This window comes from Phoca vitulina, unplaced genomic scaffold (assembly GCF_004348235.1).
Source record: "Phoca vitulina isolate PV1807 unplaced genomic scaffold, GSC_HSeal_1.0 scaffold107, whole genome shotgun sequence".
NCBI lineage: Eukaryota > Metazoa > Chordata > Mammalia > Carnivora > Phocidae > Phoca > Phoca vitulina.
Window position 1 is genome coordinate 1055994 of NW_022589810.1, and position 13150 is coordinate 1069143.

General features: G+C 48.2%; 1 protein-coding gene across 2 annotated transcripts in view; it reads right to left on the reverse strand.

The window, feature by feature from the left end:
• SHROOM4 (shroom family member 4) overlaps nt 1-12891 on the reverse strand; it is a 214771-nt gene extending 201880 nt beyond the window's left edge. For both annotated transcript variants that reach the window (XM_032397927.1, XM_032397925.1), the window contains exon 1: nt 12574-12891. In XM_032397927.1, the coding sequence (XP_032253818.1) occupies nt 12574-12690 (117 nt within the window). In that variant the 5' untranslated portion in view covers nt 12691-12891. The remainder of the gene's footprint in view (nt 1-12573) is intronic.
• Between the last annotated feature and the right edge of the window lie 259 nt (nt 12892-13150).

Below are 13150 nucleotides of genomic sequence, written 5' to 3' on the forward strand. Positions count from 1 at the left end.
TGCACACAAAATTAACCTTTCCTGAGAATTTCACGAAAGTATACATAGCCTCAGGGCTAGGGTTTGGGTCAAATAATCACTCTAAATTGGCAGAAGTCTCTTAATAATAAAGTGGCGTTTTCTAGCCAGATTTGCAGTAAATGAGTTTTTGAAGCAACACTCCATTTCCTCCTTACTTTTTTTTTAAAGATTTTATTTATTTATTTGCCAGAGAGAGAGAGAGAGGGAACACAAGCAGGGGGAGCGGCAGGCAGAGGGAGAAGATGTGAGACTCGATCCCAGGACCCTGGGATCATGATGTAAGCCGAAGGCAGACGCTTAACCGACTGAGCCAGCCAGGCGTCCCTGTCTTCCTTATTTTAACATAAGAATCAGGATGAGAGTATGGTAAGGACACGACTGAAGGCAGTCGAATCATACCAGCAAGCTTAACAATGCTTTTTCGAAGGTCACATTTAATGACCAATACTACTGTAGAAATATTAAGAATGATAATATTCACAGGTTAATAACATTACACTCTGCAGAATATAAAACTGCTAACAACAAAAATGCAATACAGACTTGAAACTCCAGAGGTTTGAGGTTTGCTTTACTATGTCTCCACATTCTGTTTTTCATATAGAGAAAACAATCCTTAAACCTCTTGGCAAGTCAACTGATGTTTTTTAACAGCCTCAAACCTTTTAACATTTCAAGCTTCATGTCTGAAGTTTGGCGTTTTGACAGTTTCTTCTATTTTTTGTTTGTTTGATTTGTGGACTTTCCCATCACTTGAAAGTCCGAAGTTAGACAGGAGGAAGTCCGGCCAGTAACACCTCAGGTGACCAGGCATCCCACAGATCGGAGGAGATAAGACAAAGCTATGACCAGAAAAGCCCATTAAATAACAATGCAGGCCTGTTCCAATGTCTGTTGGAGCATGAGATTGTCTGGCAATTAACTAATTTCCAAAACAATCAGCAGATTGGTAAATTGTCTATGTTAACCATTACGTTGCTAAAATAACGATTTGCTGTTTTAACTGATCAGGGGCCTTAAATAAATAAATTCTTTCTTTCTTTTTTTTTTTTTTCCCCAAACTGTCTATGGAACTTCTTAACTGGCTAGGCCTACAGACACCTGGGTCTTGGAAGACCCAAAACTGAACAAAAATTGGATGGCCCTCCTAATCCCCATCACCAATTTGAGACTTCTAGCTTAGTTATACTGGATTCATCTCTAACCTCCACCTCTCCTTCATTTCTTCAGATCCAAATGGTGTGTATTACCACTAACCTCTGGCAACTTGCTAATGTATAACAACAGCACATCGCTAAGATGGCTGATTCCCTTGAAATGTCCCTCTGTATTGTTCAGTTTTGGTCTTTCTTCATTCAAACGCTTAGGTGGCTGGTCCTCTGCCAGGTGCTTTACCTTTAATACATTAACTCTGATCCTCCAAAACAACAAAATGGCTACACACTTCCAATCCGAATCTATTCTATAGCCCAGTTTTCTGGGTTCTTCAGAATAACTGGCTTGAATCCATTCACCTTTACATTCCACCAATCTGCAACAGTCCAGCAGATCTCCATTGACTCATTTATCTCACCACACAAACAGTATGACATTGGGCAAGTTAACTAACCTCTCTATGCCTCAGTTTTCTCATCTGTAGAATGGTATTGATAAGAGTTCCTAAGCGTTAAATTGGAAAGCCACTGTCTGGCCCGGGGTATGCACCATGAAAGTATTTCCTAGAAAAGAAATACAAATGACCTTTATGGAGCTCTGAGCTGGTTTCATAGGCTATAGGAAGACTAGCTCAGTTCCTAGAAGAAACACTCAATAAATTTAATGAATGAGTGAACAGGTGGTGAATAAATGAACAAACAACACACACTCTGTCCTTGGGGAGCTCACGTTGTTAGTTCACCGTGGGGTGAGCAAACTGACCTCAGTCTCCTGTCTGTGTCTTTAGGACACATAGCATGTATACTAACTGGAATGAATGCCTTTCTTCCTCCCTAACCTACCTAAATCCTTTCTATCCCACAAGGCCTAGCTCCAATTCTTCTTCCCTTTTCCACAAAGCTCCCTGACCACATCAGCCCACAGTGAAATCTCTTTCCACTGAATAAATGTTGGTCTTAGATCCTATCCCATGGTTTTGGCACTTAAAGGTTTTTGTTTCCTGAGCTTGCAGTAGTGGCTCTCCTCAACAAAACTGTCCCTTCCAGGGGACAGATCTTCTGCGGTGGCTATCTCTTGTATTCTCTCGTTTAGAGCTAGGCACTTTACAAAGTACTCAACAAATAACGTGTTGACTGGTTGGTTGATTGACTGATTGATTGATTGGAGGCTTAGCTGAGAGCTCTTAGGTAGGAGCCAAACAAGGTTTAGCACAGACTTTCAAATTGCTGGCTGTTCAGACATTAGCCAGAAATCATGTCTGGTCTTCCAACTTCTGGCAGCAGAAGACATCCCATTAAAGGTGTCCTGCCACTTTGCATCTTCCCAAAGATTCCATAGCTGCATACAATTCACTTTTTAAGTTCAAAATTCTCTTAGGAGAATTTTTGTTTAATAAGAGACACCTGTGGAATGCTTTTTCTTTCTTAAATCACATACGCATCTAGTATTTATATGAGATAAAGGATAAAATCCATCTCCCTCCCTCTTGGAAAAAAAGTGTGAGTTTTACTATTTTCATTTTGCAAAAGAGGAAAGTGAGACACGGGGAAATGACTTGCCCAAGGATACACAACTTGAGTGGCAAAGCAAAGGCTGAACTTCAGGCCTTCTGAATACAAGCCTGTACCCCTTACCCCTGATTTGAGCTTTAAAACAAAACAGAACAGAATCCTGCCTTTCACCCTGATCCCCGAGGGGCATGTGTTGGTAATGTTGTTGGTTTTTGCACAAAATTACATTTCTCTCATTTCTTTCTCCCTCCCTTTCTCTCTCCCTCTCTCCCCCACCCCTGCTCATTTTTCTCTTTCATTTCTAATTTCTCTATTTCATTTCTTTCCCCCAACACCTCCCCCCAGCCTCATATTCTTATCCAGTTCTTTTTTCTTTCTCTTTCGTCCATTCACCTATGTAAACATGGTATCATGGAAAGACTCTGGGATTTGGAGTCAGACAGAAGTGAATTTCAGTGTCAGCTTTTCCACTTATAGTGTGTCTTAGACTCTATTACTTCACTTCCCCGAGCCTCGGTCCCCTCATCTGCACAATGGAGACATCAGTATCTACCTCAAAGAGTTACTGCAAAAATTAAATGGAAAAACATGTAGAACACCTAGAAGCAGAAGGATTTGTGACACAGCGGGTCTATTACCTCTCTTGATGCACCATGTCTAGGCCTTGACTCCCCTTTGGGTTCAAGAGGTTGTTGAGATCCAACCAAACTACACGGCCTCCACCCAGGGAGGCACACGCACGCCGGTGGAGTATCCAGGGCCTCCCCTGGTCCACTTTTCAGCCTGTTGTCTTGATACTTCCTGACTGCAAACTCAAATTAACACAGAGCTCCAAACTCTCAGTCAAGCCCTCCAAAGAACATGAGAATCAAGACCTTGTTACTCACCTCTGAGGCTCCAAGATGTCATCACTCACCCTCTCAGTCAGATAAGATGCCATCAAAAGCTGCCTACCTGCAGAAGTTTTCACGGGAGCTTTTACTTACATCAAACACAAGCCAAAAGAAATGGAAAACAGCAAGGCAGCTCAACAAAGACAAGGCTTTAGCTTGTCATCTTCTCAGAAGCAAAGACGGGGCTGCAGCCATGAGACTCTAACCCCTTTCCAGAAGAACTAGTTGAACCAGCTTTACTCCCAGGTCTACCTCATATCACCCCCAACCCCCATCCCCAAAAGAAAAAATCAATTTCTGATGGACCGTGAAAAGCAGTATAGGAGAACCATTCAAAACTTCCCTGCCAGAGGCTCAGGACGAGAGCCTAGCCTACAGCTGGGAATCTGCTGAGCGGCATTAGGGTGGGGGGCAGAAGACGCCACAAAGGGTCTGTCCATCACTGGGCTTAACCCTTGATCTTGTCAAATTAGTCCCACCTCTCGCATTCCTCACAGATGTAACATTAAAAGACCTGAGTGAAAGTTAACAGACCATGCCACATGCCATCCCTGAGAACATACCAGGAAACGGCCACTTCTGGGAAGGTAGGAAGCCGTAGTGTGGAGAACGTCAGCGCACAGTAATAACGGCCTGCTGTCGGTCGGCCTTCACACTTCCACGGCCCAGACCAGGCAAGGATCCTGGAGCCCTTCACAACCCTTCAATAAAGCAGAGGCTCGCCCCACAGAGAGTCTGAGAAGAAACAGGAGGGTACAGAGAGCTGAAGCAGCATGCCAAGATTACTCTGCAAGTGGACAAAAGGGTATCAGCAAGGCGACAAACGGCCAGTCCTCCACTGAAACAGGATAGAGAGAGACACAGGGTGAGAAACTATCCCTCTGATCCAGCTATCAATTTGCTGAGTGTCTTCAAACTTTATCAACCTTAACTCTGTGAGCTTCTCTTACCCCCGCGTGCGCCGCCAGCCAGCACCCCCCTCCCCACCGCCCCACCAGAAGCACGGCTGAGCCAAGAGGGACAAAGTTGGTACAGCAGACTAGAAGGGCCCTCTGTGACCAAAGAAGAAAAAAAGTTGGGTTTTGGACAGAGGGCAGAGCAGCCAATGAATGAACAAAGAGGCAATGGCACTTGAATGAGCCCGTCCAAAACGTAGGCCTCAAGCAACTGGTGCTGATGGCTGGGGGCTGGGAAGCAAAGACTGGACAGGAAAGAAGGGCAGCCTGGATGCCCGGAAAATGTGTCTGCTGCTACTAGGCAGTGCTCACTCTGTGACCCAGTATAGTCATAGACTTACGCTGAATGAGGAGGGAGTGGAGGTGAAGTCAAAGGGGAGGGGTTAGTCACTTGGAGAAACCAAGTCATCTTGATCTTTGCAACTTTAGTGCCCAACCAGGATGGCTATGTGCCCAAGTAAACATGCCAGGGTGATGTGAGGAAGAACAGATCAACCCTTGCAAAACTAATTCCTAAGACAATCTTTCCACTCGGCCTGTTTACACTGGATGTGGCAAAGGGCCGTAAGGAGATGAACCTCTACCCCATCCTGGTCCTTGGAACACAGTCTTTAGCCAGGAAAAAGAAAGATCTCAACTTATTCATTAGTGACTTAGTTGAAGTCCGTCTGAAAGGAATTTTTCAGGAGAGCGCCAGGAGACAAAAATACTGGCTGCACAGAAATTAAGTGAAAGTGATCTAGGTACCAACCTAAGCAATCGCTGGTTGCAAGGTAACAGGTAAGCCTGGGGTTCAACTTCGGAGATAAGTTGAACCATAAATACACTGTGTACACGCCTCTGGTCCCAGCATCAGGAATAGGAACACACTGGGCGCTGATAGTAGTAGAAACCTCAAACCCACCCAGGTCTGTGTAACAGAGATTCTAGAGCACTTGCCCCTAGCTCATGAATAAATTGTTCTCCAAGAATCCTTTTTGTAAATAAACAGCTTGGAGCTTTGGATAGTTTCCTGTAGGCAGAGTATTATCAATGGTGGTTAGGTTCTGTAATTTCATCAGTCATACCCCATGGATTAAATAGGCCCCTCCGGGGCGCCTGGGTGGCTCAGTCGGCTAGGCATCTGCCTTCGGCTCGGGTCATGATCCCAGGGTCCTGGGCTCCTTGCCCAGTGGGGAGCCTGCTTCTCCCTCAGCCTGCCGCTCCCCCTGCTTGTGCTCTCTCTCTGTCTCTCTCTGACAAATAAATAGAATCTTTAAATCGCCCTCTCTGGAACTGCTGTGAACCTAGCTACTATCAAAAACACTGTGTCAGAAAGACATGTGTCCTAGCCTTCCACTGTCTCATCTCTAGGCCTCTCATCCTTCCATAATAATGAGGATTAAGCTCCATTCCAATATAGTCCCGGATCAGGGCTTTAGGAGCAGGAAAAAATATTTGCCCAACCTAGGTGACAAACTGGTGGATGTGAGGGGCCTGCGGAGACAAGGCTGTGGGTGCAAGGCCTCATGCAGAAGTGACTCTTCTCTTATAGACAGAAGACCTCAGAACCCAGGGATGGCAGCAACAGCAGGAGCTTTGCACTCCATGCCCATGGCGCTATGCAGGGAGATGAATATCTGACAGGGAGTTGCGACGCGGACCACTAAATTCCTACGTAGGGGCTCTGTAAGTTGGAGACTATATGTCACATAGGCAGCATCTCCAATCTTGGAGATAACCGACTTTTCTCAGAAGGAGAAAATTCAGCTCAGAGAGGTTATTCCTACAAATTCCAAGCCAAAACCTGATAAAAAATAAAATAAATCTGATGTTCTCAAGTTCTGATTTGGACACTCTTCATTAAACGCCACTTCCTTCTTCTATTATACAACTTCCTTCTCTGTAACTTTTCATATAAACATGTATGTTCCTTGAGGTCAGAGCTTGTATCCTCTCTCTCATCTCCCTTAGAACACTTCTCTCAACACTAGCCTGGGCTAGGCGTAGGGCCAGGGCAACTCTAAAGAAACAGTAAGAGATGAAATGTGTCCCTCCCAAATCTATTACATGGCTGTCTCAGATGCCTATGTAGAGGCCTTTGCCAGGTATGGCTTAGCAGCAGCAAAGCTCACCCACTAAAAGGTTCTGCTTGACACAGGGTCTTTGTACGGCATGGACATAACAGAAAGAGCCAAAGTGGTCTTCAGCCGTATTTTTTTTTTTTTTTTTTTTAAAGAAGGGTCCTACTCAACCTTGGTCAGACTCTTCTCAGTTATTGTATTCAGCTGCGGGCTCCATAACTCAAGAGGAACAGGGACAGGCTAGAGCGCATCCAGAGTGGGAGGAGGAAAAAGGAGAGGAGGCTGGAGCTCAGATACCAGTAAGGAATAGCTGAAATTGCTAGGGCTCTTTAGCCTAGAAAAGTGAGACGAGGGGGCATAGTCTGTGTCTTTGGATCTGACAAGGAGAAAGCATTCTTGTTTTGTGTGGTCCCAGAAGGTAGGGCTAGGACCCATGGATAGAAGGTAGAGGGATGATGATTGCCACTCAACATATGAAAAAGTCGTCTACAGTCAAAACTTTCCAACCAGGAAATGGACTGGCTAAGAAGGGCGTGAACTCCCCACATGAGCACAGGACAACCAGCTCAGAGCTACTAGATAGAAGGCAAATGGACTGGTTAAGATTAAGACCAGGTGACCTCCAAAAGGCCCTCTTGACTCTGAGAATCTGTGATTCTAGGCCTCCTCCAAGAACAGCATTAGATTAGCAGCCCTGAGGCAAGGCTGTCCTTTGGTGCCTGATGGGAGTGGGGAAGTGATTCACTTTCCTCAGATGGGTCAGCATCTTTTTCCCCCCTGGTTCTGAAGAAGCCTAACAACAAAAACTGTGATGTTCCCTCTAGATAAATCACTCCATAAACTCCAATCTCAAGCCCGAGTCTCTCTTTCCTCTTAAAAAAAGAAATTCCTGGGAGGGGGTTGGGGAGAGCAAAAGGGGAAATCATTTTCATTTTTTTTTTTTAAAGGGACAACGCTCAAGTGTCTTCCAGCTGGAGTTGAATTATTTTCTTTGTCTGAGGTTTTGGAGAGGGGAAAATCCTCTAACAGGCTTGGCCTTTTTCACTTTAGGGAGCACATGTGTGGATCTCAATAGGGTACCAGGTGTATTATGACAGCCCAGCAGGCCCCGAAATAGTGTGTACCCAAAGCTCAGCCAAGAGTTACCAGACATACCACCTGCCCTTCTTGCTCTACCTCCCTCCAACCTTCTTTGTGGCTTTCTGGATGGATTCCTACTCCAGGTCTCCAAATGCCTTCTACTCTCTGGGAGAGTTGGGGGACTGAGGCCCTCGATACCTTTGCTGATTCTAGAGGCAGATGAAGAGGGGATTCATGTATGTACCCAGGCTGGACTAAGCTCCCAAGAAGCACGCCCCATGAAGGTCCCTTTGTGAATGTCAAGCTCTGGTCTAGGGTGGGCCCAGCCCGTAACACAACTATGAAGCCTTCATAGGAACTGCTGGTTCTCATATTCCAGCAAGAACTCAAACTCGCAGCCAAATTTACTGCCAGCCACAAGACGGCCTCAATCTGACTTAACCCACGTCCTCTTGAAATCTCAACTGCCTCTTTGTGTGCTTCTTCTAGAAATAAGGTCGTGGTGGGGGTGGGGGGGGGGTGCGGTGGGGAGGGAGCTAAAAACAACTTAAAGAGCATGTCCTGCCATCTTCCTAGGCTAAAGATGGCAAACAGTATGAGAGTTTTCCCAGTTCATTCTCACATCATCTTTGATAATGAAGATGGGACAGGTATGCCCACCCCCATGTAGCAAATAGACATTTGGGTCTAGAGAGGGTAAAATGATATAGCAACAGCAATGCACAGTCAGTGGAAGAGGTGAAATTTCCTTCTCCTCCAAGCTACTCCCCCACCCCACCCTACTTTGTTCCAGGGCAGTAACTAGCCCCCACTTGCTTCACTGTGCCTGATGGAGACTGCCACGAAAAATGGGCCAGGAATAGGGCAAATATGTAGGATAAGCCTGTCTTCTCCGCCCCAATTTTTCTCCTTCTCCTGCGTCCCCACTGGTCTCCACCCCTTCTTTTCCCCACCCTCAGCCAACCTCAGGACACATTTCCAAAGACTCACAATCAGTATAGGAACGTCACGCTACAGGTCAATAACTCTTGTCTCTGTCGGTCTGTCCATATGTCTGTCTGTCTGTCTCTCTTTCTATCTACCTCACACACACACACACACATGCCACAAGAGGATACACTTTGAATCTCTGAGGCCTCTGAGAATTCCTCTTTGATGCAGAATTATTGCTGCCAGAACCTTGGAAAGGTCACCCATCCCCATAGAAGATCTTTTCCAGTACAGGGAGCCAACTTCATGGATGACTGTCTACACTGCAGAGGGGGACCCCTAGGTAGCAAATCAGATAAATATGATTAGAAGAGAATCTCCACTTTATCCAAACAGGCCTCCTGGGCCAATGAGGTAGTATAAGACGCTAACCAAAGGAATTAATAACACCAAGGTCATGGGCCCAAGTCCCTTGTGGGTTATGTTTCTTTGGAAACATCACAATGCATAGGGAAATCATAAGCCATCCCTTAACACTTGGGATAATCAATAGCAGGTTTATTTTTTTCAAACATTTCCTCTTTCTTTCTCACTGAATTGTGAGAAGACTACACCAGTCTCCTAAAACTTGGGCAACTGAATTCCCCACATTCAAGGAAATCACAGGAGCCAGTAGGCATCAACCATTTCCCAACCTGATCGTTTCCCGGTCCAAAGGTTCTCCCATGACAAATATGAGATGGCCTTTCACACTCTAGGCGATCTTTTCCCACTAATCACCCTTTCTCAAATCCCTCCACTCCCGAGATGTCTCCACAAGCTATCTCCAAGCATGTACGCCACACCAGACCCCAACTGGTTTTTTTTTCCATGACACCAAAGGAGGTTCTCCAGCATTTCCCACCATGGTTCTTGCACCTTACCTCTCTCTCTGCCTGACCTGAGATCATCACAGTGATTTGGAGGCACTAAAACAGTCCTCTCCTACCCCTGAGCCCAGACTTCAGCAAGGAGTGTCCACAACCCAGTTCCTCACCTACTGTGGAACCACACGCTGGCATGGGAAGAGTCACTGGGGGAGCTGTCAAGACTAGATATACCCCTGAATGGCCCTGCCCCATGCCCCTTCACAAACGGCAGTACTACCAGAAGAATCAAGAAACTCTCCAAGTAGTAGAAAATAGGATAGACTTGGAGCCTCCCACTGACTCACTGTGTGGCAGACCTAGACAAGCCACTCAGCGCATGGTGGCCTCAGGTTTTCCATCCACTTCTCCACAACCTTCCCTGACTGCCTCACAGGGTGGCTGGAAGAGGCTAACGAAATAAGGGATATGGAAACACCGTATAAACAGTAACACTGTACACAAGTGGAACAAAGCCTCACCTTCTTCAGTCCACAACCCTTGGGAGGAGGAAAGGGCCAGAGCTAGCATAAAAGATTGCCAACTGGGCTGTCATAGTCTTATTTGAAGACCCCCCACTCGAACCTCCTTATAGACATGGGGACACCTAAGCCCAGGGAGGGTAAGTGATGCACTCAGGATCCCAAAGCTAATGAGCGGCAGAGCAAGGACTAGAACCCAAGGTTCCCATCTGCCAATACAATTCTCTTTCTACGGCCTTCCATCCCATCCGCACCAGTGTGTGCCGACTGAGGTTATTTTTGAGAAGAAAACTGTATTGTTCTGAAGCATAAGGGGAAACAAAACTAAGTTAGAAAAATGAAAAGGGGACTAATGAACTATGCCACAGCATGTCTTGGCAAGAAAAAAAAAACAGGCAATCATTGCACTTAAAAAAAAAAAAAAACTATGGCCCCTTTATATAATGTTGGGGCTAACCAGGTTATATACAACTGGCTTTTACTGTAAGGTGCCAGGCTAGTTGGGAGGGATGGGATAAATGATTTTACCCCTGCATATCCAAATGTGTGTAATAATGAGTTTTCCTATAATAGGGGTCAACTGTGTGTTCAGCGGAAAGGGAATCATTAAAAGGCACCCTGCCTCTCAACACACGAGTCACTTCCTCAACAGCTCGGCCAAGGAAACCCTCATCTACCCTCAAATAATCCCCCAGCCAGACCACAAATTGCTGGCTGCCCCATACTTAGTAACACCCCCCGCTATGCTCAGCACTGGCTCACAAAACAATCCAGGGCCATAGCAGTAAGCACTCTCTGGGGCGCTTCTCAGGATGGTTCAGCCCTGGGCAGAGGTGAAAAATGACCTCTCCAAGATAGGTTGTCCGGGCAAACTGGAAATTCTGTGGGTGGTGTAAGGAGAAAAAAGAAAGGGAGGAACTGCCAGACTACTGAGGGGTGCATAGCCCATTCTGACGTTGGTGGAAAGAGGGAAGAGAGGAGTCTGATTAGAAGAAATTCCTGAAGGTCAGGATTCCCCTCCCCAAAATGGTTGTTTGAGAGTGTTCTTGTTTTCTTTGGTTTTTCGAAAAAAGCTTATTAACTCCCTCCATAGAATATTGGAGGGAGAGTGCTTTAAGAGGGGATGTGACAGTGGGTGACAAAGGCATCTCAGGCTGGTTCGAAATACATGACCAGTGTGGGGAAGAGAGAGCCGGATGGAGATATGGGCTGGTTATTGGCGTTTGGGGAGGCCAAAGATCCCAGGTTTCCCCGACAGCTCCTCAAAGTTTTGCCTCAGGTACCTGAGACTGCTCAAGCTGATTGGTACACCCCATGGCAATACCCCACGGTGGCTAAGAGTGTGGGCCCCAAGGCCTGAAGGACCTCTCCACTACAAGTTAACCAGCACGTCCAATGCAAGGGGGAAATGAGCACAGGTTGGGGGGGGGGGGGGGTGGTAGGGCATTGGCCACCTCCTGCTGAGACGTGACCTCCCTTACAAAGCCAAAAAAATAGTGACATTTGTTCCCTGCTGAGAAGCCACATCTTTCTATCTCTAGCCCAAACCCACATCTACAACCTCAACTGCTATTTGAGTGGGTTGGAAGGAGAAGAGCTTTTCAGATTTGAGCATTTAAGAGAAACAAAAACAAAAAAACAAAACGGGATGAAGTTCGTGAAGTTCCTTCCCTTGGCAATCTGGCGCCTCAAGGTGATTGGCCCTACAAATCTCTCTTCCCGGTAACAGCCCCCGCGGCCCCCACACCCCCTCACCCCTACTGGGGACGGCTCGTTTGGGGGGTTCTGGAGCACTCCGGAGAGCTCCTCTCCCCTGTCCTCGGCGGCAACTTGGCTTCCAGCAGATCACAGCCTCCTAAAACAAACAAACCCTGGCGGCGGCAGCCGCAGCTCCAGCACAGCTGCGCTCCATGGCGCAAAAGTTTCCTCCACACTTCTCAACGTGCAGGAAATCTCGCCGGCGCTGGGGCAGGACTCCGGAGGGAGGGAAAGGCCGAGCCGAACCGGCAGGAGCAACGCCTCGCCAGCTGAATGGATGTGCGCGCGTCCGGCCGTGGGAAGTGAGGCTGACGAAAGCCACCAGTGCCTCATCTCCGTTCCCACACCAGACCCTCGCCCTGCAACCTGCCCCGGCGGCACGACCCGCTGCTCGGCGGAGGGACCAACGCTGCTAAGAGAGCTGCCAAGCGGCGCTGTCTGTCCCGCAGGGGCGCGGGAACTTCCAAGGAGAAACCCCCAACAGCCACCACTTCCTCCAGCTCAAACTGAGGGGCGCAGCCGCCCCGACGTGGGGGAGCAAAAAACTGCCCCCCAGAGCCTCCCGAGTGTGTGCGCGCAGGGCTCTTAGCCCCGGGCCAGCAATGCTCCCATCCCGTGCTCCCGCCACCCGTCATGGGTGTCTGCGCCCGGGCTGGTGGCAAGACCCCTCCGTTCCGCTAATGCTCCACAGGAGGGCTTTCACCCCCAGCCCGGACCAAGTTTCAAAGTCGGTCGGAGGGCCGCGTCCCGCGGCAAGCCTGCGCACCCGCTTGCCCATTCAAAGTCGGGCACCGCTGGGACAGAGGCGCCAGTTCTTACCTTAGACACCGTGAGCGGTTCGCAGTGTTCCAGACCCCCCTTAAGGGTGAAGCCCCAGGGCGCCCCCCCTTGCAGCTGCACAGGGACGTACTGGAAGGACCCAGGCCGGTTCTCCATCCTCGGCTCGGCTCAGGCGCCGCGGGGCTCCTTTTCCGCGGGGGCTACGTTGCCTCCGCCCCCAGCAGCTCCGCCACCATCGCCCTCCAGCGCTACGCCACCCCGCACCGCCCTGCTCCGCCTACTCTCCCGGCTGGAGACGCTCGGGCAGCGGGCGAGCGCGAGGAGGAAATGACACGGAGCTGGAGAAAGGGGGAGAGAGGGGGGGAAAGGAGAAGGAAAAAAAAAAAAAAGAGAGAAAAGAAAAGAAAGAAGGAGAGGCGGAGGGATAGGGCGTAATGGACAAGAAAACGGAGCAATGAGGAGGGGCAGTCAGTGGGACCTCGCCTATAGGATCGCTGGGGAGCGGGCGCGAGGCAAGGCCTCACATCAATTGTTACATTGTTTCATTCAAGCTGCTCCCCCCCTTTGGTCCTCCTCCTTACGGCCGGGTTCCCCGCCCCTCCAGCCAGCCGAGGCG